Source organism: Nannobrachium achirus, assembly GCF_963921795.1.
Source record: "Nannobrachium achirus genome assembly, chromosome: 5".
Taxonomy (NCBI): domain Eukaryota; kingdom Metazoa; phylum Chordata; class Actinopteri; order Myctophiformes; family Myctophidae; genus Nannobrachium; species Nannobrachium achirus.
Window position 1 is genome coordinate 40,330,617 of NC_137814.1, and position 26,723 is coordinate 40,357,339.

The 26,723-nt window shown below is 42.5% G+C and overlaps 4 protein-coding genes across 4 annotated transcripts in view; 2 read left to right on the plus strand and 2 right to left on the minus strand.

The window, feature by feature from the left end:
* Positions 1-6: 6 nt before the first annotated feature.
* Positions 7-7,045, plus strand: glmna (glomulin, FKBP associated protein a). The gene is made up of 19 exons (XM_080725200.1): positions 7-61; positions 607-711; positions 1,344-1,469; positions 1,698-1,811; positions 2,099-2,207; positions 2,695-2,941; positions 3,034-3,133; positions 3,366-3,541; positions 3,724-3,777; positions 3,904-3,934; positions 4,123-4,212; positions 4,776-4,817; positions 5,037-5,110; positions 5,246-5,330; positions 5,559-5,668; positions 5,857-5,920; positions 6,407-6,542; positions 6,675-6,745; positions 6,868-7,045. Exons 2-19 carry the CDS (start codon positions 667-669, stop codon positions 6,946-6,948), a joined length of 1,755 nt encoding a protein of 584 aa, XP_080581326.1. The 5' UTR covers positions 7-61; positions 607-666; the 3' UTR covers positions 6,949-7,045.
* A 1,778-nt stretch (positions 7,046-8,823) lies between these two features.
* LOC308285800 (protein transport protein Sec31A-like) lies at positions 8,824-12,402 on the plus strand (the record flags this gene model as incomplete). The annotated part of the gene is made up of 1 exon (XM_080726680.1): positions 8,824-12,402. The coding sequence occupies one exon, from the start codon at positions 8,824-8,826 to the stop codon at positions 12,400-12,402; it is 3,579 nt and encodes a 1,192-aa protein (XP_080582806.1).
* Positions 12,403-14,055: 1,653 nt separating this feature from the next.
* On the minus strand, positions 14,056-25,174 carry cdc7 (cell division cycle 7 homolog; the record flags this gene model as incomplete). The annotated part of the gene is made up of 12 exons (XM_080725789.1): positions 25,046-25,174; positions 24,110-24,210; positions 23,912-23,998; positions 23,563-23,698; positions 22,380-22,473; positions 22,096-22,238; positions 21,335-21,662; positions 21,007-21,135; positions 20,380-20,561; positions 19,689-19,771; positions 18,994-19,143; positions 14,056-14,462 (listed from the first exon to the last, which is right to left on the minus strand). The coding sequence occupies exons 2-12, from the start codon at positions 24,192-24,194 to the stop codon at positions 14,056-14,058; spliced, it is 1,824 nt and encodes a 607-aa protein (XP_080581915.1). The 5' UTR covers positions 24,195-24,210; positions 25,046-25,174.
* A 999-nt stretch (positions 25,175-26,173) lies between these two features.
* hfm1 (helicase for meiosis 1) overlaps positions 26,174-26,723 on the minus strand; it is a gene marked incomplete at both ends in the record, with an annotated part of 16,382 nt that continues 15,832 nt past the window's right edge. Inside the window, one exon of the mRNA XM_080725790.1 lies at positions 26,174-26,265. Within this exon, the coding sequence (XP_080581916.1) occupies positions 26,174-26,265 (92 nt within the window). The remainder of the gene's footprint in view (positions 26,266-26,723) is intronic.

Below are 26,723 nucleotides of genomic sequence, written 5' to 3' on the forward strand. Positions count from 1 at the left end.
CTTTCATTCACACACACAACCATGCATCTTCACGCCACAGCCTCTCTCTGACGAGACTGATGTAAGTAACCATAAGGATCTTTTCAAAACCTTCCTCATTTAGCAATATTATTACAATTTTTAAGCGTTGGACTTGTGTACAAACTACAAAGTAAATATCGTGGTACTGGAACTGGCATGCTAAGCTAACACAAGTGCATTGTCTTGAAATCAGTCAGTCTCATAGCCCTAGAACATTCATTGGTTCTCAAAGTGGGGTCCGGGGACCCCCAGGTGTCCTTGAGGGAGTTCCAGGGGGTCCCCAGCTAAATGATAGTTTGGAACCAAATGGACCCTAATGGGTCTGTAACTCAGAGAGTGTAATATACATGAATTGTAAGATCACAGACATTCTAGGGCTATCAGTCTCATTACATTTGTCATCTGTATGACTTTTAACAGAATAAAGTGTTTAACAACTGAATAAACCAGTAAACTCTTAACTGGATCTTCACATATAGGCTACATGCAACCAGTTAGCTTTGGCTTGGCTTGAACATGAACATAGGCTGTCTGTGAGTTGTCTAATAATGTATTAATAATATACCCTCGCTTTTCTTCCTTTAGACTAATCCTCACGGTTTCTGAGACCACCAATCCCTTAAAGACACTTTCTGCTAAGCGGTGATGGCATTGGCGCTCGAGCAGCTCAGTGATGTCGTCCAGAGATGTGTGAGTCACAATAGCCCCTCAGGCAACTAGACCAAGTTCATTAGACCAGGGGTCTTCAACGTTTTCAGGCCAAGGACCCCTTAGTTGAGAGAGAGATGAAGCAGGGACCCCCACAACCTGTTCATAGATTCCATATAGTTTCATCGTTTGACAGCACAATCATCAGTGTATTTTGGATTCATTTCAATTTGTGTTTTCAGATATTTAACCACTTGAGCCGTCATTACCTAATAAACTTGACCTTTTACTCTGCACTTAGTCTGCTCTTTTTCCCCTCTACACCAAACCTAAATGCCGAAAATAGCTGATCTACAAGCTTGTAGATCTGCTATTTTTGGCTAAAGTTCTCAAAATATGGACACTAGGGTTCAAGTGGTTAATATAAAAAGGATTTGAAGATTTGGAGGACCCCCTGTAGTATCTCTGAGGACCCCCTAGGGGTCCCGGACCCCCTGTTGAAGACCCCTGCATTAGACCATTCTTTAATTGTCACAGAATCCCAGCCTCCCCTTCTCACTCTGTTATCTATTATCATCCATCCCATTCTCATCACCGTAAACATACTGTAGTCCCCTGCCTAGTGTTTTTAAGACAGAGCATCTCACCCAGTGCTTGCCCTCTCTTTCACACAGCAAACAGTCGAAAGTGATAACTACACCCCTGAGGATTATGATGTCTTCATGATTGCTGGAAGGACTTGCATAGAGCAGGGAGACTGTGCTCAGGTCCTTAGTATTGTTGTGGATGACAACAATAAGGTAAGGAAGAGGATTTGTGTTTACCGTACGTACTATTGTCTGCTGACTAATCTTCATCCAAATTGTTGGTGGAAAAACCCACATGTAATTTTTGTTTTCATGGCATATACTGTATATTTGTTATGACTGCTTATCTGTGTATTTTTTTTTCTGTGTTATTTTTCCAATATATCTTTGTTCACGTCATGAAACAGTGTAATTAATATGTAGTCCCTTCATTCTTCTCAGGCCATAGTGAGATGTATGGGCTGGAACCTACTGCCTCCTCTGATCCAAGTTCTTCTAAAGAAGGAGGACAAGAATCTTCCTCACTGCCTGGCCATTTTCAAACACTTGATCAAGGTCTGCTTCTCACTCCCGCATTGAACACATTGACGCCGTATTTAGAATTTTCATTTGAAAACAAATTGGGCTTTGTTATTATTGTTTTTGCATATTACATAGGACTGCTATACTTTTGCCAGTTCTGTCCCATTTGTTGCCATTTACATCTGATACATCTGATATGTATTTCTGGGGTTTAAATTAAAATAGCACAAGTCAAAGAAATATAGTATAGATGTATAGTATAGTGGCAATTCTGGCAAATAGTCCTTAAGTTAAAAGGTGTTTTTGGTGTATTTGGTCAGGTCTGTAGTCCCAAGGAGCTGCTGGTTGGCTTATTGGAGCAACTGGATGAGGCCCAACCGGACACCATAACAGACACCATTGTTCTCCTATGGAAACCACTACAAGACGGTAAGGAAGATACACTTTACACATTTTTATACCCATCTACACACATACATCACTATGGGCTACATGGCTTGGAACCTTTTGTTCCCATGTGTACTTACTCTTACTTTCACACACATACATCAACATATAAACACACACTGAAACAGTGAATCCTTTTCTGCACCTTGGTATGGAAGACACAAAATATGAGCTCACTGTCCCAGAAATGACATGTCTTTTTCACCTCCATCTTTTTGTCTCATTCCTCACATCTACCGCCTGATTTATGCATTGTTGGTGTTGACGTTGCATGCCAAAAATAGCCGCTCCGCAAGCTCCCAACATGTTACAAACACGAATCATTGTGAACTTGTTGATCGTCTATTTTCGGAACATGCAACAAACTGAGCTTACTGTTTCTACTTGGCTCTACCCCTAATACTCCTACAACACTCCCTGGATATTTCTCTGTCTCTATGTGTCTCTTCTGTCTCCCTTCCGCTCCCAGTGCTGGGGCGTCTTGGCAGCCGTAAGGCCTCTTCTCTGGGCATGGTTCTGTCCACCCTGCTGGAGCAGGTTGCCAAGCTGCCGGCCCCCAAGACCAAAGAGCAGGAAACAGATGAGAACTTCTCCCTGTGCCGCTGCTGCACTGTTCTCCGGAATTTCATCATCCCCCTTGTCCACGAGGCCAGACAGAACATCCTTAAATTACGTAATGGAGAGGAGGATGAGCTGAGTACAGAACTGACAAAGTTGTAAGTGGGATTTTCTTTGTTCCACAACTCAGGATCGTTCGGTTTATTATAAGTTATTAAATCTATGCCTTTTCTGTCTTTCTATACTTGAGCTGTATGAAGAGTCTGTGTGAACCACTCTTGGATGTTGTGCTGACAGATGCGGACACCCTGGATGTGTCTCCCATTAGGGACTTTGCTGAAGAGATATTGGTAGGACATATTAAAGAGCCCAATAAAAAAAGAAAAACATTGTTTGAGTTGTAATACAGCACTTTACAAATAACTGATAAATGCACAGACGTGCTACACAATATTTACTAACCAGAATGACAGCATTTGCAGGTGTGTTTGCTGCACTGGAGTTGTGACTGCACTATCCCTTTTTTCTGGTTTGTGGCAATGCATGTGTGTGGCTGTGTGTGCGGATGCCTGTTTTCTATAGTTCAGTCTAACACAAATTGGGGAGCCGCTCCATAAGCTGGTGTTCCACCCTGTGCTGAAGAGGAAAGTGGTACCGGGGTTTCTGGAAGAAGAGGTGCTCTACCCCGAAGAGTCTTTAGCCAACCTGGCTTATCTTCTGTTTGTCAATCACCTTGCTGCCTTCCCTGCTGTGTTCAGGTAAATTCATCTTATTTTAACCCCAGAGTCTGTAGTGATGTGCTACACCATCTTCAGGCAGTTTTGGAGACACGCCAACTTTATGTTCGTCTGAGCGAGTTTCTTAGACATATTTCTTAGACATTTTCATCATAACAGACGTCAAAGGAATTTATAATGTATTTGTATGTGCTTGTTTTCAGCCGTGTGTTTTTCTTACGGTGTAATATGGAACACATCAACCTGCTTTTGTCCAGGTAACCACTGTACATAACTCAGTATATCAACCAAACCCATTTCCCTAAATCATCTTAACATTGTAGTAAAATGACTCTATTTTAAGTTGTAGACGCCCATGTTTTACCCATGTTTTCTGTTGTTAGAACTGATGAAACATGGCTTCAGAAAGGATTGGTAAGTCTTCTAAGCATCACCTGACTTACTTAATTTCTCACTTAGTCCTATTATTGCATGGGTGCACACTGCACAGCACACATAAGTACATAAGCCTCTACATGAAATACAACCTACAATGGGTAGTTGACTGCCTACAGAATCCTTTACTTTCTGTATGTTGAAGGTGTATGTTTCTCTGTCACCAGGAGTTGTATCAGAAGAGTCTGATGAGAGCAGAGGATGCCAGTCTCTCTGTAAACCTACTGAACATCAAAGCCTTCATCAGTGTCCCACAAGTACAGTACACACAAATATACCCTCACAATTTGAGCATTTCAATAAGCATATAGTATTGTTCTTATGATATGCTCTTTGACTGTAACAGCTACAGTACAATCTGGGACTTAGTTCTAGAATATAACAGACAGCCTTAGTAACTCACCCTGCATAGCACACAAATAAGGCTCTTGTCCTTCCCAGTTTCTCAATCGTGGGTCTTTGCTGCATGTCATTTATTTTCCTTCTTTCTTTCTCACCTTACCTGTCACTTTCTCATTGTTAATATATCAATCAAAGCTGAAAGATGCTTTAATACATGATCTAGCACTACTTGGACTTGGTCTCTCCCTTCCAAGTTTCAACATTGGTGTTATATGGTGTTATATGTCAACATCTCTCTGTCGGAAGAGGGAAACAATGGACATAAAATGTACAGCTTTAAAGGTTTTTACATGCTGTCCATTTTTCTGTATTCACTTATAAAATGTGTATACTACTGTTTTACTGTGGGGGGTGGGGATAAAAAAAAGGTTTTGGTAAACATTAACATGGCTTGGCATGTGTTTCATTTTATTTTCAGAACTTGGTTAACGTTATGACACTATGTCCAGCACACCATTTGGTAAGTGTTTCAAATGTTTCCATTCATTCTTTGCTAACACTAAAACCATCTACAAACATAATTGTCTGCTGTTACACTAAATATAATTCCCTCTGGATACAAGCACTGAATATGTTTAATCATGTTTAACATTAGATAAAACTATTGGTTGATCTGGTTAATTTAAAAAGCTTTTGGTTGCGAAATGTTTACTTTTTCTTCTGTTGTTGTTTATGTTAGAGAACTAAAGGTCTACAGGTGTTACAGCTGAGCATTGATAAGTTTGAAACTGAGGCCAAGTACAAATTCTTTCAGTAAGTATCCTATTTCTCCCTTGAAAATCTCACTCTCCACACTCTCTGCCTCACTCCATACAGATGCCTATTGGTTGTCTTGTTTCAGGTGACTATGCTCTCTATAAACATGTCTGTCGGTTGTCTTGTTTTCAGTTATATGCTCAGGATCAGCAACCACTCAGGAGTGGAGGGATACATAATCAAAAACATCAAAAACCAGATAGACTATTCCCTGAAGGTAAGACCAATGTTCAAAGGCAGTATTCCCTATGAAGTAAAACATCAGGTCTGCTACAACTGGAGAAATATGGGTGTGTTATGTGAGAAGATAGAAAAAGCCTCAGACATGCAGTGGGATCTTCTGTTTGTCTTTCTCGATCTCATTATTTCTTTATCTGTTGTACCTCTGTCTGTCTGTCTGTCTGTCTGTCTGTCTGTCTGTCTGTCTGTCTGTCTCTCTCCTCAGCCAGGAAACAGTAATGAATGGTTCCAGGGGACACATCTGCTCCCCCTGCTGCGCCAGGTGCTGCGTCTCCCTGACGGCCCAGAGACAGACCTCTTACAGTACATGGACAGGTCAGTCAGTACACACAATATACACATATACTGTAGTTTGTATGGGCTTGGTAGCATGGCTAGAAAAGCCATGATTGGTCAGTGGGACGCTTGAAATTAACTCATAAATAGCACCGCTCACTTCACACTAGGTTTGATTTTTGAAGCACTATACTTAACTCTAAGTCTACTTTTCTTGTTCTTCACAGAGTAATGGAATCTCTGAACCTCCTGCGCTATTTGGTCATCAGAGACAAAGCATCAGAGAACCAGGTAAACCAGGTTTAGTCATACTCTCACTGACAATCTACAGCTGGTTCTGCTTTGGGACATGAAGTTTGATTTGTCTATGATGTCAGGACACAAATGTACTGTATGTGTGCTTGGTATCCAGTGTTTATCAACCACGGGATGAGAAACACTGACTTAGATACTATAGTATATACTGTACAGATGCTATATCAGTTATAATGGTAATTATATTGTCTTATTACCCAGCTTATATTAGTTGAATGCTTGATTCTAATTGGTCAAGCGCTGAAATACTTTGTTTTTAGTTTTGAGTCAAATTATACATTTTAGTTAGTAGCTGGCTAATAATCGGGATAGCGACTGGTGGTTCTCCAGAAATAACAATACCGACAGCCTGATGAAAAGGTTATCAGGCTGAAGGGATTGTTATTTCCGGAGAACCACCAAGGAGCCAGTCGTTATCCCTTACACATTCGTCATATCTGTCTGCTCTTCTCATGCTTCTAGACAGGCATTTGGACAGAGCTGTGTAAGATCGAGGAGAACTTCCTGAAGCCCCTGCGTGTTGGTGTGAACATGTCCAGAGCTCACTATGAGATGGAGCTCAGAAGCACCATGGACAACAAGAAGACCAAGGATATAGGTACAACATGCTACAGTGCGAAATCATGAGTTCTGTTGAGTTAAATTATTACACGGGATTGTACACTCACCCCTATGTATTCTTACTGCTCACAACTAGTCTTCTAACTGCACACATGGATTCCTTCCACAGGCAGTTCAGCACTTTCTGTAACTGTTGGTGAGGAGAAATTTGCAAACATGACCAAAGACTCACAGATACAGGTAATTAGTGATGCACTTTTTATTGTTTATACAAATGGACATATTACCTGCAAATACATGATGGTCTTTTTAGCACATTAAAGCAGAACACGTCATGTTTTATTACTTTTAACTTGTTACAGGCTCTGCACTCAGCCCTGGACACGTTCGACATGATGGAGAGTGTTTTGGCGCGGATAGAAGAACTGTCCTTAGGAACTTAGGAAGCATCTGAGTTTGTTTTCAGTTATGTTACTTAAACATATTGATATTATTTACAATATGTATGTGTTCCTTTCCTTACATTTGAACTTTGGAGGAGATGCCTGTTGTATGTTTATTTGTCTCTATCTCAACTCATAAAGGACTTTTTTGTTCTGTTGATTCACATTTTGTTGGTTTTCAATCCTTATTAACATGGAAGAATCATAGAAAAGGATTATCGTGTGTAATACTTTAACAACACCATTTGTGAATTCTACATTTCTACTATGCAATGAGGGATATGATGGGGGAAGCAGAAATTCTGGTGATACTGGTTTGAAGAAAACATGGGTGTACTGCAGGGTTCCTCAATTAGTTTTCCCCAAGGGCCGAATTATGTCTACGGTACCAAGCCGAGGGCCACACCATTGCAGGGGGCGACGGTGGCGTTCCCGCTACTCCAGCAACAGTTCAGATATCGTCGTTGTCGGGTGAAAATCTTGTATGTCCAAAAACCGCAAATGCAACTGTTTTGCATTTATCATTTTAAAAATGATTTAAACTAGTGAAAACAGCCGATCTACAAGCACACAACGCCTCGCACCCGAGGCGAGGCGTTGTGTGCTTGTAGATCGGCTGTTTTCACTACTTTTGTGCGACGGCCTTGTATGATTTGCGAAAGAACGTACACATTTGGAGATACGAGATTTCCACCCGACAACGACGATATACTAGTGTTGTTGCTGCTCTTATACCACCATTATTGCTGGGGTTGGTGGGGGCCAGACAGTAGCCCCCTTGCGGCCCGCGGGCCGCCTATTGGGGAACCCTGGTGTACTGTATGTAAACTAATGACAGTTATCTGTAATACCGGAGTAGCTATTTACAGTCCCAGTGCAGACACTTTTGTGTGTTAAGTGTGAGAGATGGCAGTGACAGATTCTCTTAATCGTTGGTTTTCTAATCGATGAAGAAGAGACTGCGGCTGTACTGGTGGAGGATGGCGTGCATTTAGCATGAAGTGGTGCTTCAGAACATTGAGCGGGCTGTGCAGGGTAGGTTGTGAGGTGGAGGCAGTGGTGATTGGGGGTCTTGATGGTGCCTTATTGCTGTGTGCCTTAACCTTAAGTCCACCAAAGAATACCTGATTGATTTTACTTGGCATACATAATATTCTATACTGTATGTAAAAGGTTGGGACATGAAACATACCGTACCTGGATGTACAATCGCACTTCTTTATTATAATTCACTGTTTATATAGCAAAAAACAAACATAAAACCTATAACACATAGTTATAATATGCTTTATAATTAAGCAAAACACATAAAAATATACTGTAGGTATGACTGTCAGAAAGAGTCCTGGAGGATAATTTCGCCCTAAAAAAGATAAAATTGTAAAAACATTTTTACTAGGGATAATCAGAACAATTAAAATGAAATGGATAAACAAATGTCATCTATAATGTATTTGAAAATTACCAAAATGGAAACAAAACAAAAATATAATAGCTAATGACATGCGAAATATTGTATTTTTTTCTTTTTGCTCCCTCCGTTTTGTTTTTATAATTGTATCACACATTCGACATTACAATGTTGTCTGTACTTGTCTGTGAGTAAAGCTTTAACATTTTCTTTTTCATTGTGTAAAGCTTTAATATTTTTGTATTTTCGTTCCAATGGACATCAGGGACCTCCACATCTGGGAAAACACAGAACTCCATATTTGGGCATGACTGATGACATAGTGACATCATAGTGATGATGTGAGCGTTGAGGGAGCTAATCTTAAAATCAGACCCCAGATGTTTTGTTTTTGGCTTGGCACTAGTGCATATTTGAGTGAATATTTGTATGACTTTGCATACATAGAAATAAAGTGCAGGAAGATGAGACTGAAGGAGATACAGAGGACAGCCCACCAGGCCTGGAGTCCTGCAACTCACCATCCCATCTACCTGGCATTAGGGACGTCGGCTCACCAGCTTGATGCTTCCTTCAACACCACTGCTGCACTTGAGCTATTTGAGGTGGATATTTCTGATCCTTCTCTGGACATGAAGCTCAAAGGATCATTGCCAATCCCAAACAGGTTGCACAGTATCATATGGGCCAATTTTGAAATGGGAGCAGATGGTTCTGGAGGAAGACTGGTGGGTGGCAGTGAGAACGGCATGTTAACGGTATACAACCCAGAAGCCATAATATCTTCTGGAGTAGAGGCGATTGTGGGACAGTCTGACAAACACACAGGTCCCATCAGAGCACTTGACTTCAACCCCTTTAAGAGCAATCTCCTTGCATCAGGAGCCAATGATTCAGAAATATACATCTGGGATCTCAACCATTTTAACAACCCAATTATGCCAGGAACAAAGACACAGCCTGCTGAAGATATCAGTGTTGTGTCCTGGAACAGGCAAGTTCAGCACATCTTGGCCTCCGCTGACCGCAGTGGCAAGACAGTTGTTTGGGACCTGAGGAAGAACGAGCCCATCATCAAGATCAGTGACCACAGCAATAGGATGCACTGTTCAGGAATGCTGTGGCATCCTGATGTGGCTACACAGTTGGTGTTGGCCTCTGAAGATGACCGTCTGCCGGTGATGCAGATGTGGGATCTGCGCTTTGCCACATCCCCCCTCAAAGTCTTCGAGAACCACACAAGGGGAATTCTGTCCATATCCTGGAGTCAAGCAGACTCAGAACTCCTTCTCAGTAGTGCTAAAGACAACCGCATCCTCTGCTGGAATCCAAATACTGGGGATGTGATTTATGAACTGCCAACTTCCAACCAGTGGTGTTTCGATGTTCAGTGGTGCCCCAGGAACCCAGCTCTGCTGTCGGCAGCTTCGTTTGATGGGAGGATCAGTGTATACTCTGTGATGGGAGGCAGTTTGGATGCTCAGCAGCCAAGTACGGTTGATACGTTACCATCCTCATTAGACTCAATGGACCCCTTTGGGACAGGACAGGTGCTCCATCCCCTGCAGGTTCCGCAATGTGCAGGGCAGACCACCATTGTTCACCCCCTAAAAAAGCCACCTAAGTGGGTCCGCAGGCCAGTGGGGGCTTCATTTGCTTTCGGTGGGAAGTTGATCGTGTTTGAGAACCCCAAGCTGGACCCAGCACAGCGCCCTCACCCCGTCCCCAGACGGGTATTTGTTAGCCAGGTGACCACGGAGACCGAGTTCCTCCAGCGCTCCATGGACCTGCAAGCGACACTGCAGTCGGGGTCCTTCATCAGCTACTGCCAGGCTAAGATTCGAAATGCATCGACAGAGGCCGATCTGGACATATGGAAGTTCCTTTTGGTCAAATTTGATAATGAACCCCGCATTAAATTCCTAAAACTTTTGGGTTTCAACAAAGATGAATTGGACAGAAAGATTTCAAAATGCCTGGGGAAGAATTTGCAGTCCAACGGACATGAAGTGGATGTTAAAGATTTGTCTGAAAAGATGCAGCAGCTTTCCACAGAGAGGTCTGATGAGGCCAGTGCTACAGGTGACATCAGGACATCTGATTCTGCCTCACAGTTGGACTTCTTCAGTAACATCCCAAAGGAGAGTCCCAACTTCCAGATCCCTGTCTCATCTGATACCGATGGCCTGATCAGCCAGGCTCTGCTGGTGGCCAACTTTGAGGGAGCTGTGGAACTATGTCTGAATGAAAGTCGCTACGCTGAGGCCATCTTGCTGTCGATCAGCGGGGGAGAGGAGCTTCTGAAGAAGACCCAGCAGAGATATCTGAGCAAGCAGCGGAACAGCATCTCCATGCTTATATCATCAGTGGTGACGCAGAACTGGAAACACATCGTGCAGAGCTGTGAGTTGGACAATTGGAAAGAGGCCCTTGCAGCTCTCCTGACCTATGCTAACGAAGAATTTGCATACCTGTGTGATACTCTGGGAGCACGTTTAGAGGGTGAGGGCACAGAGCAGCGGCGCCTGCATGCGTGTCTTTGTTACATATGCTCTGGGAATGTCGAGAAGCTGGTGGAGTGCCTTACTCTGCAGAAGGACAGCTCCACCCCCCTCTATCTAGAGGACCTAGTGGAGAAGGTGATGGTCCTGCGCAAATCGATTGAGTACCTTCACAACATTGAAGTGACAGTACAGAGCCCCATCTTGGTAGAAAAGCTAACTTATTATGCTGGTATACTGGCTGCAGAGGGAAGCCTGGCCGCTGCCATGAACTACTTGCCTGAGAACTCAGACCAGCCTGGGATCATGATGCTCAAAGACAGGCTGTTCCATGCTCAGGGAGGGGCACCTGTCGGACAGCAGACCCCTGTCCACTACAACAATGTCGATGTGTCTCCAGCCCAGCCCACTCCTGTTGCTCAGCCCCCCACACAAGAAGCACCCCCTATGCCATCAGCACCTCCTATGCCATCAGTATTTACTCCACAATCTGATTCTGCCAACACTGGGCCTGGCCTGCCTCCTTCCTCAAACATGCTCCCCCCTAGTGCACCACACCATGGCTTACAGCTTCCATACCTCCAACATCCCACAACGAGCCCAGGAGTCCCTCAACAGCCATTCCACCCTCAGCCAGTGGGCGGATCCCCGACTGTCCCTCTGCCGGATGCTTCTATACCATCCACTAATGTATTAGGACCCTCACTGCAGTCTCCATCTTTCGCCGCCGGGGGCCTGCCCCCCATGCCTAGCCCTGGGGTGCCACCAATAGACTTCATACCCTCAACATCTTTGCCGTCAAGCCCCATGCCTCCAAACTCCCAGCCTATAGCCTCTGTCCCCATGTACCCTCTGGCAGTGCACAACCAGGGCCCCGCACTACCTTCCATAGCAGCTGGTCCATACCCGTCCCTTGGTCCAGGATATCCACACGGAGGACCTGGGTCTTCTGCTGGCAATCCCTACCCTGCTCCTGCTGTCCTTCCACCTCCCACAGGAAACTTTCCTTGGCTGAGTTCCCACTGTGATGATCAACAAGGTGGGCCCAGTAAACAGGGGATCGCTGATAACTACTCCCCACCTGCCCCCATTACGTTCCTCCCAGGAGAGGCTCCTCAACCACATGACCTCACCCAGGTTCCTCCAGGGACCCCTCAGGAGCCCAATGTACAGCTCCTCCAGCAGCTGCCGGCAGAGATCATAGAGCAGGAGATCCCTGCTGAACACGTGGTTCTCAGAACTACCTTTGACAGCCTTGTGCAGCGGTGCCAGCTAGCAGCAGCCAATCTACAAACAAAAAGGAAGCTGGATGATGCACCCAAGCGTTTGGGCTATCTATACGACAAGCTGAGAGATCAGTCGCTCTCACAGCATGTCCTCGGTGGGCTCCATGAAATCAGGCGCTGTGTGGCCAGCCAGAACTACCAGCGGGCTTTGGAGGTCCACACCCAGGTGGTCAGTAGCAGCAACTTCAGTGAGATCTCTTCCTTCATGCCCATCCTTAAAATAGTCATGACCACCGCCAAAAACCTGGGTGTCTAAACAGTGATTTATATTTGGTCATACGATGGTATTGCTTGCGCACACGCACGCACGCACACAAACATTTAAAATGCAATAATGATATGTAATCTACACACTCTTGTTTTTAGCCTATTTTATTTTACCAAGACATCTGGAATCTCCTTTACCTGGCCATAGCAGCCACATAGGAATAGAACACAGATTGTTACACATTAAATAATACATTCTACAATAAACATTAAAGAAAGCTGATCAAACATTGTGGACTCCTTCACCAGATCTTTCTGATGCCCTTAAAATGCATCAATGAATATGATGTCTTTAGATTTTTTGTCTGTCTTAGTATTTTGTATTTAATTGTACCATTGTGGTTTTCAGAATGTTATTCAATGGTGACATTGACTTAATACATACATTTGTCTCTTAGCACATTCAAGTGAGTGTTTTCACGTGGTTTAGAGGAACTTTGCATTGTATTGATGTTCCATTCTGTATATATGTGGGTTCCTTACATTTTGAAAGAGATGGTTTTCTCTTCCCAACAAACTCAAACGTTTGTCATTCTGTTGAAACTGGGCTCTTACAATTCCATGGATGGCGCAACTAAAAACACAAATAGTTTTAAATCACAGTAGGTACACGCAAGGCACTGCTACCATTTCACAGTGGCACTTCTTAACAGCCCATCATTACTGTTGTTTGTGATGTCAGAATTAAATAACTCATTCTGGTTCATTGGAATTTTATTTAAAAAAGTGTTTTTTACAAACATGGGTAAACTCTAATGCACAATCTACACATGGTTATTGACAGTGTTGAGTCCAGCTCATGTGTCATCTCCCTCTCTCCAATGTATACTCAATTAGACTAAACATCCATCACATGCCATACGTTTCTAAACAGTCACACCCTGTATTCTGAGATGAGATTAAATAAACGCTTAAAATGTTTATAACAGTCAGTGGGTAATTTGGTCACATTACAAAGGGAGCTAGGTCAGGATAAAACTGAACATAAAAAAAAGACAATAATTTAAAAGTTTCTCTCGACGTGGATATGCAAACTTCCATTTCGATCCACCCTCCAAGCTGCATTGTAGGTCTATAAACAATGGTGGGGCGTATTCTGCTGGGAACCCTGTTTTTGTGTGCCTGCTTGAAAACACCTGCAGCAAGGTTGCCATTTGAGAGGGCCAATAGAGGAACAGTGTTAGCAAGAACATTATCAAATGTACCCCCTTTGTCCACTTACTCATTATACAGTATCTGCTTGTTAAATTCAAACAGTTACCTGAGATATTTAACTTGGAGTTGAAGGTTTAAAGGGATAGTTCACCCCCACACCCACAAAATATATTGATTACTCACCCCATGGAGACTTGGAGTCATGGATACGTTTTGTTTTTGACACATTCCTAATTCCCAAACCCATCATTTGAGGAGGCCCTTTGTGTCTCCATGGGGAACAAAGGAGACTATTTGTGTTTCCATAGGGAACCACTGCTGGTCATCAAATTATTGGCTTAGGAATGTGACAAAAACAAATAAATATCCACAAATTCAAGTCTCCAATCTACCATGGGGAGAGTAATCGATAGGAAAAAACTTATTTTTGGGTGAACAATCCATTTAAGGATAGGTCTTTGAACTGTGGGTGCTGCAGGCTGAAGGATCAGGATAGGTCTTTGAACAGTGGGTGTAGCAGGGCCTGGCAGGCAGGGATCCTGGTAGCAGGGTTGAGGTCCAACAGTCGGTCCAGCAGAGCGTATGCGTCATCCGGCACTCTGTCCCAGCCTCTAATGTCCTCACATTCTACATCGGCAGGGTGAATGGAGGTCTCTGACTCCAGGCCTTTGGCTTCATCCTCGGGTTGATGATGATGCTCTTGTTGTGTTAAACGTGCATCAGCCTTCATGTCTTCCAAGACCTTGTTGAAACGATCGTGGGGAGTAGAGTCTCTGTTATTCTGGGAGTGTGGCGTGACTTCATCATCTGGCGACGGTCTCCGTCCTCTCAGCGTCTCGCACAGTGTCCTCAGGTCTTGGCGAGGAAGTTCCCGGCTACACACCACCGCCTTCCCTGTGTGGGAGATTACACAGGGTTTTCAGCCATTCATAGGCAAGATGTAGTTCGACCGTAGGTCACAGTTTAGTATGTGAAAGGTCACAGCCGTATCTCTGTCTGTCTGTCTCTATAATACAGTATCTGGCTTAAAGTCCTGTTCGCAATTTGGTGTTAGGGGAGTTTCTCACCTGAACTGAGTCAGTGGGTCCCTAGACATGAAAAATCACCGAGGTGCTCGTCCGCCATAGTGCCACGAGTGGCGCAATGGCCAAATCAAATATGGCTGCCATCGGCTATGATGAAAATCCAACTTTTCTGTTTCTGGGTGTATATGCACATGTAATACCTCTATTTGGACTAATTGTGGTGTGGGGAATTCATTTCTGATATTGTTTTGACCATTTTGGGTGATTTGGACCTCAAAAGGTTATGGTCAAGGTCATTTTGCTATTCCGAAGACCGTGGGCCATAACTTGGCCATTGTTAGGAGTAAATACAGGTGCAGTAGGTCTAAATCAACTAATGCTGACATGTATAATTCATTTCTGACATTGTTTTGACCATTAAGGATCATCTTGTCTTTGAAATATCAATGTCAATGCCATTTTTCAAAAACGATTTTGTTCATTACTTGCACTTTTATAGTATTTTTTGTAAGTTTGTCACTATTTTATAGTAAGTTTGTTTTGTTTATAACAAAAGACATACCAGTGAGAAATACAACAAGTAAACATCCACATTTAACTTTAAAGGGGGGTTTTAAATGGGTGTTTAAATGAGCAAATAAGACTATTTACGAATAAAAGTGACAAATAAAATCACACAACAAAAGCACACACAAAATTAAATAACAATTTCCCTCAAAGTGCACCATATTGTGATTGTGTGCATCCAAGTTAGTATGATGTGTTTTTACTGGATGGATTTGCCATTGTTCCATGGCAAAATATGATGCACCGATATCCATCAGCAAGGCAGCCATATCCTCGAGAGTCGAAGTGTTCCTTGCATCCATCCATGTTCCATTGGTTCTAGTCTTTTCTCAGGTTCCTTGGCTGTTGCAAGCAGGTGGCAAGACATGCACTAGAAAGGTGCCTTGTTGGTATCAGCAGTTGTACTTCTCTGCTACCAATGCTGTGTCTTGTTCTGTCAAGGTCTTTGCCTCTCCAAAGTGTGTTAGATATTGTATTTGGTCAGAAGCCATAGCTGCATGCTTAGTCCCCACCTGGCCCATGCAGTCATCTCCAGTTTCCAAGGCATATGTCCCCTGATCACTGTCTTGGCTAGTGGTGCTCCAAGATGAGAGACTGCTTGATGCTGTAGAAGCATGTGCCGCTGCACACCTAGTGCCATACTGCTACCAGATCTACTTAATCCCCAGTGCTTGGAAGTATCACTACGACAACTCTCTGGGGTCCACTCATAATCATGGCGACCCATTATTCCCTCCATTAGGTTACGGTTATGGGTAGGTTTAGTTATAATAGGGCCAGTTGACTCCACAATCCACATGTACCAGCAGCTTGGTGACAGCCTCCTCAATCTAGTTCAATCTTTGGGATCTCTTCACCTCCAGCCCCTTTTGCAGGGAGCCACTCATCATCATCAGAGATAACAGACGCACCCATCCCTCATCAACTTTACAAATTCTGGGTGTCTGAGGAGAACACACAGCTCTCCAGCTGTGTGTTCGGAATATGGTGTCCATTCAAGCTTGTGGCGATGTAGGTAGAACGGCTGCCTTGGAATCTGAAGGTTCCAGGGTCGATTTCTGGCTCCTCCTGTTTATTTGTCGAAGTGTCCTTAAGCAAGACACTGAACCCCTAACTGCTCCCGGTGAGCACCTTGCATGGTTTCATGGTGTGAATGTATGTGTGAATGTGTGTGTTAATGGGCAAATGTGAAATACATTGTACAGTGCTTTGGAGAAGAGCGCTATATACTGTAAATGCAGTCCATTTACCATTATCAGCTCTGTTGTCTCTGTTGATGATGTCGCTAGTGGAGAAGAGATCCCAGACATCTTGAATAGGATTGAGGAGGCTGACACCTGGTGCATGTTCAGCCTCCATTATAACTAAGCCTATCCCTAACCTTCACTAACCTAATGGTCAGAATAATGAGATGTCGGAACTATGAGCGGACCCCAGAGAGTTGTTGTCTCCTTCGCATTACTGCTATATTACACCCCATATTTCCAAGCACTGGGGATGAAGGAGATCTGGCAGCAGTATGGCTCTGGTGAGACTCACTTCTACTGCATCAAGCAGTCTGATCTTGGAGCACCACTAGCCAAGACAGTGATCAAGGCACATATGCCTTGGAGACAGGAGATGACTGCATGGGCCAGGTGAGGATTAAACATGTAGTTATGGCTTCTGACAATATCTAACAAACTTTGGAGAGGCAAAGACCTTGACAGAACAAGACACAGCATTGGTAGCAGAGAAGAACAACTGCTGAGACCAACAAGGCACCTTTCTAGCGTTTCTTGCCACCTGCTTGCAACAGCCAAGGAACCTGAGGAAAGACTAGAACCAATGGAAAATGGAACATGGAACAGGGCATGACATAAAGGCTTGTCCTATTGTCCGGGACAAGTGCCCATACTATGGAGTGGAGGGAGCAAGGGGGGTCATTAGCCGTCCTTTTGTTATTATTTCAATGTATGACATTTTTATCCGGACAAGTGACTTTTGTCCCCGGACAAGTGAATGGGAAATATACTTGTCCAAAGGACAACTGCCTCAAAAAGTCAATGTCAAGCTCTGATGGATGGAAGGAGCACTTTGACTTTTGTACACTCCTGCCATGTCTGAAGCAAGACACTCGACACTGATGGAGTTCTGTGCATCATATTTTGCCATGGAACAATGACAAATCCATCCTGTAAAAACACCTCATACTAACTTGCATGCACACAATCACAATATGGTGTACTTTGAGGTAAATTGTTATTTAATGTGTGATTTTGTTGTGTAATTTTATTTGTCACTTTTATTCGTAAATAGTCTTATCTGCTCATTTAAACACCCATTTAAAACCCCCCTTTAAAGTTAAATGTGGATGTTTACTTGTTGTATTTCTCACTAGTATGTATTTTGTTATAAACAAAACAAACTTACTATAAAATAGTAACAAACTTACAAAAAATACTATAAAAGTGCAAGTAATGAACAAAATCGTTTTTGGAAAATGGCATTGACATTGATATTTCAAAGACAAGATGATCCTTAATGGTCAAAACAATGTCAGAAATGAATTATACATGTCAGCATTAGTTGATTTAGACCTACTGCACCTGTTTTTACTCCTAACAATGGCCAAGTTATGGCCCACGGTCTTCGGAATAGCAAAATGACCTTGACCATGACCTTTTGAGGTCCAAATCACCAAAAATGGTCAAAACAATATCAGAAATGAATTCCCCATACCCCAATTAGTCCAAATTGAGGTATTACATGTGCATATACAGAAAAGTTGGATTTTCATCATAGCCGATGGCAGCCATATTTGATTTGGCCATTGCGCCATTCGTGGCACTATGGCGGACGAGCACCTCAGTGATTTTTCATGTCTAGGGACCCACTGACTCAGTTCAGGTGAGAAACTCCCCTAACACCAAATTGCGAACAGGACTTTAAGCCAGATACTGTATTACTAACGCCTGACACTGTGGTTCCCCTGACACATCACTGTGACATCACATGTGATGTCAGATCCTCAAAGCAGGGATACAGTCTATGGGTTAGCCGCTCTGATATCATACTGTGATGTCAGGGGAACCACTCAAACAGAATGGGTTTGCCACTCTGACATCACACTCTGACTTCACTGTGATGTCAGGGGAACCACACTAACAGAATCCCTTTTATGCTCATACATGGAGATCCATGATGTCATCATTATTAAGCCCATATCTAACAGGGCATATGGGAATGCCCATATGGAGGCCACATCGGCCACATACCACACTAACAGAATCCATATATGGCCAAGTAAGACGAGAAGGTTCTACAGATAGGGATCTCCATGTATGGGCATAAAAGGGATTGTATGATGTCAGAGGCCATAGACGTCATAGGACTTTCAAATAACGACGAACTGAGTAAGCATGTTTGGGCTCTCACAGCATATCTCCATATACAGTACATGGATCTCCATATATGGGTACCAGGGGTCTCCATATATGGGTAACTGGTCCGATATACATCACTGGCCAGATGTTACTAGTAAGACGCCCTGAGGCGTCTTACTAGTAACATAATCATTATTAAAACAATGTGATTCGACTTAGGGATGCATCATGTCATCATATCAGTAACAGCAATAGTGAACTATAAAGCATAAGGACACTTTGGTAGAGGTAATTTGTGTACGTAGCGAGTCATAATGTAATCAGTCCAATTGGCAAGGTATCTTGCTCCGTGGATATGGATATATATGGACTTTTCAAGTGGTTAATAATATAAATATATACTTTGTCAGGATAAATTACAATAAAAAGGAAACAGGTGATTCTGGAATACATTTGAATAATAAGCACCAAATTTCTTAGCTGCCTGGATGGTTTCCCTGGAGCCTCGTATGGTCATTATCTGAGTGAGAGCGATCATGTCGTCGCTGGCCTTGAAGAAAGGGTAGCGGCCGCTAAGGAGCGACAGCAGGATGACTCCAGCTGACCACATGTCTATAGCTGCAACGAGGAGACACAGTGAACGGTTAAACAGTGCTTCTCTTTCATTTTACATTTTTATCCCACGATTTTTGTAACCCATTGTTTTCACCCGGTGTCAATTGTCTAATCTAATCCTGGGCGCTACACTCCCTCTGCCAACCTGGGGAGAGCAACGGACTGACCTCATGCTTCCTTCTTTGCATGAGGAGTCCAAGCAGCTTCTTTTCACCTGACAGGGGGAATTTCCCCGGCTGGACGTAGCGCGTGGAAGGAAAGGAACAAGTTATTCCAACCAGTTCCTTTCCCCTCCATCAGGCGCCCCGGCTAAACAGTGATTCTCAACCTTTTTCAATTCAAGGACCCCCATGTTTGATATGCATTAGGCCATGCATTTGATACCATCTTTATCTCTGGTAACCCGAATCTACACTGTAAGTCCCTCCCTCTCTCCCTGTATCCTGGCACTCAAAATAAAGGCAGAAAAGCAACAAGAAATGTGTACATATGGGGGATGTGTGTTGATATGTGTTGTTTGGATATTCTTTGTGGTTTGAGTCACCAACCTGTCCCCTGGTTGGGCCACTTGGTGAGGACCTCTGGTGCTCTAAAGCCTGGGGTTCCTGCCCTGGGAGCAACCTGCTGCTTCCTGGGGAAGGACAGGGTGGGAGTCAAAGAAGAACATTATAAGAACACACAGGAAGGAACTAGTGGGAGAGAAGCCAGATGATCAAGAATTAAACCAAAGTAGGACGTCCTATAAGTCCGCTTTCTAATAGAGGACAGAACTGAAAAATGTGCAATTATCATGCATCACATTTTCTCAAAACAACAATTTGACTAGCCTGCTGCTGCTGTAACATTAAAGGGTAGGGTAAGTGATTTCATTTAATTCAAAATAATAACAAAATGGGTCTATGTTCTGATAGTGCTAGTTACTAAAGAGTGTCCAGTTCATATTTGGACTTCCGCCTTATCCCCTGCTCCACCAAAACTGTTGGTTGACAGGTTTTCCTCCAATTAGGAAAGTGGGCCTTCCTCCAATCATGGTCGATTGTGGGCGGGCCTTATGCACACCACGCTCGCACTAGATCATGATCGGAGGAAGGTCCCCGCCTGTCACCTACATGAAAACTGAAACGGAAACTTAAGTGCAATAACTTACCCTACCTTTAAGAAGAATGCATGTACTGGGCATGTAAGTGACCATGCCAATGGAAGATTGGGAAATGTATCATGACCATTTCTTTTTTCTACCTTGACATGCAGATGTTGCAGACGCGGTCCGTTGAGTAACAGTTGCAAGTTAGACCCAGGCTGATGCCAGCAGTCTTCTGTTGTTTCTGACTGCTAGTGTGGCTCTTGGCAGGCAGGGGGCGCCGGCTGGCTGATGCATACCTCCGTTGGGCTGGGTCCTCTGTTCTGCCTGGCTTCACCAACTAAGCAAGAACAATAAACCAATAAAAAATCTTTTTGGCCAGCCTGTGATATCAGTCGTCTACTCTATGACGTATGATGACTCCAAGTCCAAATGTCGTAAAGGTTTCAGCCCAAAACCTGTATGAGCATGTTACAATAAAGGACTTGTAGTGATATTATATAATATTATGATAAATCTACACAAAATGGCACAAGTCCTCCAGCAGGTCGTTAGGTTGTGCCTTGTATTGAGTGCAGCGTGTGTTGCTCTCGCTCTTAAGCACATGCATGTGTGCAGTGACACCAAAATTGTAGTATGAACTGAGAACCGCATACGCTTCTGATGCCTGCAAAACCTCACGTCTACACTGAAGCACAAATTATAATCAGGCCTTAATTCAGAGCACCCACTTTGTGAATGTAACTGCATGATAGTGAAAATACTGTGGTTATGAAGCTGCTTACCTCTACCTTCATGGCAGCTGGTTTAGTGGTGGAGGGAGCTAGTTTAGTGGTGGAGGGAGCTGGAATGCAGCTGTTGAGGTTTCTCTCTCCAAACACAGGCCGTGGGGTATCACATAATGCTTTCAAATCCTATACAAATAAAACAAGGATGGATGAGATTCACAGAGGAAAGAATGTAGTATTTGAACATTTATACTCCAATATTTGTAAATTCTACAATACAATTGGGGATGCAAAGATTCTGTGGAAAACATACATTTTACTGTATATAATGTAATGACTATGGCTATTTACAATTAAATTAACTGGATCAACCCAGTGCAGACACCTTTGTGTGTTTAGTGCGAGAGGTGGCAGTGACAGACGCTCGCTTAATCAGTGGTTTTCCCATGGTTGAAGAAGAGATAGATGTGCTGGTAGAGGAGGGTGTGGAATGAAGTGGGGCTTTGGAACATTGAGCGGGCTGTGCAGGGGGAGGTTGTGAGGTGGAGGCTGGGGTGATTGGGGGTCTCGATGGTGCCTTCTTGCCCTGTGCCATGTCTTGTTTCCCAGTGGTCCCACCACCCTTCTGGGAGCTCCTCTGTTTCACCACCTTCAGCAGTTCGATCTGGGTGTCGGCAGTGCCCTGCGCCAACCCAAAGTCCACCAAAGCATACCTGGACATACAAGTGCACTTCTTTATAATAATAAACTATATTTATATGCCACTTTTAAACACAGAGTTACAAAGTACTTTACAGTTATGAAAAAGAAAAAAAACTGAATTATATAGCACTGACAGGTCAAAAAGGGCCATGGTCTATGGAGGATAATTGTATTATTTTACTCTACTACTAGGGATAATCAGAACATTGGGAATTAAATGTTAGAAAGAAAAATATAAAAACAGAAATATTAAATGTTGAAATGACAAATGGAAATCATAAAATGGAAAGTGAATTGTAAACTAGGAGGCATATTCCTCCCATCAATCAAAGAAAGCAGGGTGGGCCTGAAATGGGCTGGGGTGCAGAGGGCCTCTGACTACTAGTAAAGAGCACAGTGTAATATGACCAGTGTGTACAATCTGTGCATTAACCATTTACTCACGTCTGGTCCTGGCGGTTATAGAGGAAGTTGTTGGGTTTGATGTCACGGTGGATGATGCCAAACTGGTGAATGTGTTTCAAGGCCTTCAGCAGGTGGTACATGTACAGGCGCACTTCCTCAAAGCTCAGCAGCCCGATGACATCCTGAAACACATTCAATTGGCATTTTAGTTTCCCGTTGCATAAACATTTGATCAACTCTAAAATCTACTTTGGATGTAGACCAACTTTATCCTACTGGTCCTAAGCATGTATTTTGCTGAACTAAACACTGGTAAAACTCACCACTATGGCTTGGTGCTCCATGTAGGGCATGACAATCACCACGTGATCCTCCTTCCTGAAGCAGTAAGTCACCCCCATGACATTGTCTTTGCCTCTGTAAAAGAACGAATGCGACACCATGAGATCAGAGTACAAACTCTATTTAATTTGTGAAAGACTAAAGCAATCAATGAGTTTCTATCATTAATACATTTGGAGGCTGCGTTCCAATAAACAGGGCAGATTAGCAACATTCGAACACATCCTATCGCGGGTCATCTCGGCTCTGTATGACTGATCCAATTATTTATTTATTTATTTTTTTAATATTTGTTTTTGGGGCTTTTATGTCTTAATTAGATAGGACAGTAAACTGACAGGAAATGGGGAGAGAGATAGGGAGTGACATGCGGCAAAGGTCGTCCGGATCGGGAATCGAACCGGCGACGCCATCAGGCATCAATGCCTATGTGGCAATGCCTATGTGGTATGTGCCTGGACCAGTATGCCAGCGGGCACCCCCTGACTGATCCAATTTTAACAGCTTTATCCAACTTTTGTATGACGGTTAATTAATTACTTGTGTTTTATATGTATTCACGTCTGGTGTATGTTTGTTTTGTTGATGTATTGTTTGTAATTCAAAATTCAATAAAAACTATTACTAATATATATTTTAAAAAATGTATAGATCGTTCACTGTTAAGCCTAATTTATGCTCCATCATGGAATGGTGTCGCACACAGAGAACTGACAAAAATAGCAGACCTACAACCTCATAACACGCTGCCTGCATCCATGACGTGTTTTGAGTCTAGGTTGCTATTCTTGAGACGCGGCATCGTCGCACAACAAAGTATCTATCAGCTTTTAGACTGCTAGTGGTACATTTGTTAAGTCCCCACAGAAAAGATTTTGATCAACATGAATATGAATGCATGAGTACATTCAATGTTGGTAAATAATTGACAAACATGCATGACAACTGTATTTGCTGATAACACTGAAACGTGTCTGTTTATAATAATATAATAATATATAATAATATTAATAATAATACACTAAATAAAGAGGCATGCTTTACCCCAATCAAATATGTATTAATCACAATCTCATAACAAAAAAAGAAAAGTAAAAACATAAATAAGAATAAACAAATGAATAATAATAATAATAATTAAATATGTTCTCATTTGGGACTCACCCAGCTACAGTGAGACACTGGAGCTCAGCAGCGATGCGTACAGGGTGGCTGGTAGGGATGAGATGCTTCAGGGCAAACCTCTCTTTCCTCCCATCCAGCATCTGAGCCTCACCCAGGTACACTGAACTGAAAGTACCTGGTGGTATGACAGTCAATGATTGATGATTAAGTCAAACTTGATATACAAACAAATCTTTGCTCACATTAAATCTGCTAAAGTTTTTTATTCCACAGCTGTTTTATCGAAGTAAGCAAAACACTGGGCTTGTTTGTGGTTAGAGTGGGAGGTTGGGAATCGGGATTCGATCCCCGGACGGGCCATACCAAAGAAGGCTAGCAGAACACGTACCTTCTCCAATTTTGTCGATGATGCGGAAAACTTTAGCAAGCTGAGGTATAACTTCATAGAGGTACTCAATGTCCATCTCCACATCTCCTACGGGAATAGAGGAAAAGACAAGTAAATTAACACCATGTATTAATGGGTGTCTCTCTTCTTCCACATCCTTGTAATGCATGTAAAATGTGTATCAAGAATCCTACTCACTTGTTATGTTGTTCCTTCTCTGAACTGTTTTGACCAGGGGCCCTTCTGTGATGATGCTGTCATTGCTAAGAGGTGGCAACTCCATGCTGAGAGATATGTATCTAAAAAGAAAATTAAATCGAAATGCTCATAGTTGATGCTGCTTGTCCATCATCAACGCAGCCCATACATTATACCAGTAAGGCTGCCAACACTGATTCCCCTTTCCATGATTACTGTGCAGTTGACTTTTACAACTTTCTGACCCTTTATATTTCCCCAAAAGATGACCTAGCCTTGGATCAAGACTATCATAGATGTATTTTATCGATTTGACATTTGCATATCAAAAATACATATAGGCTGGTATAGTCTTGATTCAAGGCTAATACTGACCTATTGGTTGATTGAATACTTTATTAGTTTGCAATTTGCATATGAAAAAGTACAGGACAGTATGCATAGTACTGTGTCCTATCCGTCTGTAATCAATGTTGAGATTATATACATATAAAAGGGTTCCTGTGTAAATAAGCCGAAAAGCTTACTAGGATCTCCTTTTACTGTTGACCCTAGGCTGTACCAATGAATTGTACTGTTATGAAACTGTACATTTTCCTATGCAACATTCTATTAAATAAACGTTTCAATCAAACAACAACAAAAAAGTACAGTTCACTGATACAATGTCAACTAAAAGAATAAAGACTACAACAAGAAAGCTGTTAGGCTTGTTTGAATTGGGGTACTTTGAACTCAATAATTCATAAAACACCTACAGTAATGAGTAAGGAACAAAAGAAAAAACCGTTAGCGAGTTTATTTTATATATACACACACAGCTAGTAGTTGTTTATGCCTTTTCAATAGCAGAGCTAAAAAATAAAATAAAAACTAGCAGCAATAAAAGCTAGTTAAGATAGACAACCTCGTCTGGGCGCAAACAAATAAACTTACCCCTGGCCTGTCTTTGATCGTAAAGTTTAACAGTTTCTCAGATGGACACTTCGTAAAAGTGCATGACACAAAGTAAAAAAATATACAAGTAAAAATATCTCTAGGAGAGGTTTATCTCCACTGAAGACGTGTCTTTCAGTAAAAAGAGTAAACAACAAACTCCCCGCTAAAAGTGACGTCAGAGACAAAAAGGGGTTACTTATCATTTCCGGCTGAATGTACATTATGAAGCCAAGTGTAATGCTGCCCTCTACCGGCAAGGGGTTACTCTTCGCTGTTTTACTTTAATCCTACACTTTTGACCAGTTGACAGGATAGAAGACGATTTCACAAAAATAGGTTGAAAATGTATCATCTACCTCTTACTTTTATCAGATGTCTAGACTGGAAAATAATGAAGACCCCTTTATTCTTCTGTCCACTCCTTTTTTGCCACTGGAGCTGTAGTTTTTCTTTGCAAATACTAAAACATTCTCATTTTCCCCACTTCAGATCAAATTTCTTTCATCATAGATTCCTTGGCCAATCTGTCAAGAATGTAATTTGCCTCAATCCCTGAGCACCCAGGTACCCACAAAAGCCCCACATGACATCAACTATTTTCTGTAGAGTAGTGCTTATGCGTATAATGAGTATAAAGTGAGCATAACACAATCTTCATTATCTTTGAATCATCAACTTTAATTCTATAAAATAAACAGGTTTCATTACACCTTTAGAGAAAACCAGTGAAACTTCATTAGTTTACATTCTGTTCAACTATTCATATAGGCCTAATAAACAAACAAGACCGTTACACAAAAATAGTGAACAAAAAACATGCTACATTATGACAAATCCTCCATGTCAGAATCAGATAAGCTTTTCTAAAATATCCCATCAAATATCCCCAGGAAAGCCTCCTCTTCTTTGCTGTTGCTGTCAGTCTGTAACCTGAAAAGACAGGTGGAATGCAAAAGCGTAATAAGACATTCATATAAAATTGTGCTGGATATTACTTTAAAAAATATATATCTGTAGCTTCAAATTACAACATGGAATTGTAAGTACAATGCTAATGTCTTCTACCTGCTTATGCCAGATGAACTCTGTGTGGTTTGGCCACTGTTTGAGAAGAAATCAAATCCTTTAGCCTGTGGGGTCCTTCTTGTCACATTTTGGACTGGAACTGATTCTGGTGCCTTGATTGGGAACTCTGGACTCTGCACTATGATCTGTGCCTGCAAAAGGAGACAAAAGACATGTGACACATACTTTCTAAGTGTGATACTGTATATAAAACATGCGCACACATGCACAAATCCACCCACCCGCCCACCTACACACACACACACACACACACACACACACACACACACACACACACACACACACACACACACCTTGTTATCCAGCTGGTCCCAGGGACGAGTCAGCCTTTTCTGTGGTCTGATTGTGAGGGAGGGGGTTCCTGATCCTCTGATGTCAGGAGTGACAGGTGGTGAGATTAACCTAAAACAATTATAAATGTCATGACATCAAACCTCTGTTAAAACTTTTGGGAAATCCCTTTTACTTTGACCTGCTTGTAGGGTCTAAGGTGGTTTTTACACGAGGACGAATTCCCTTGTGACCGATTTTTACTTTTACAGTTTTTACTAGTGATTCGGCCATTTTTACACACAGAGACGCGTTTTCA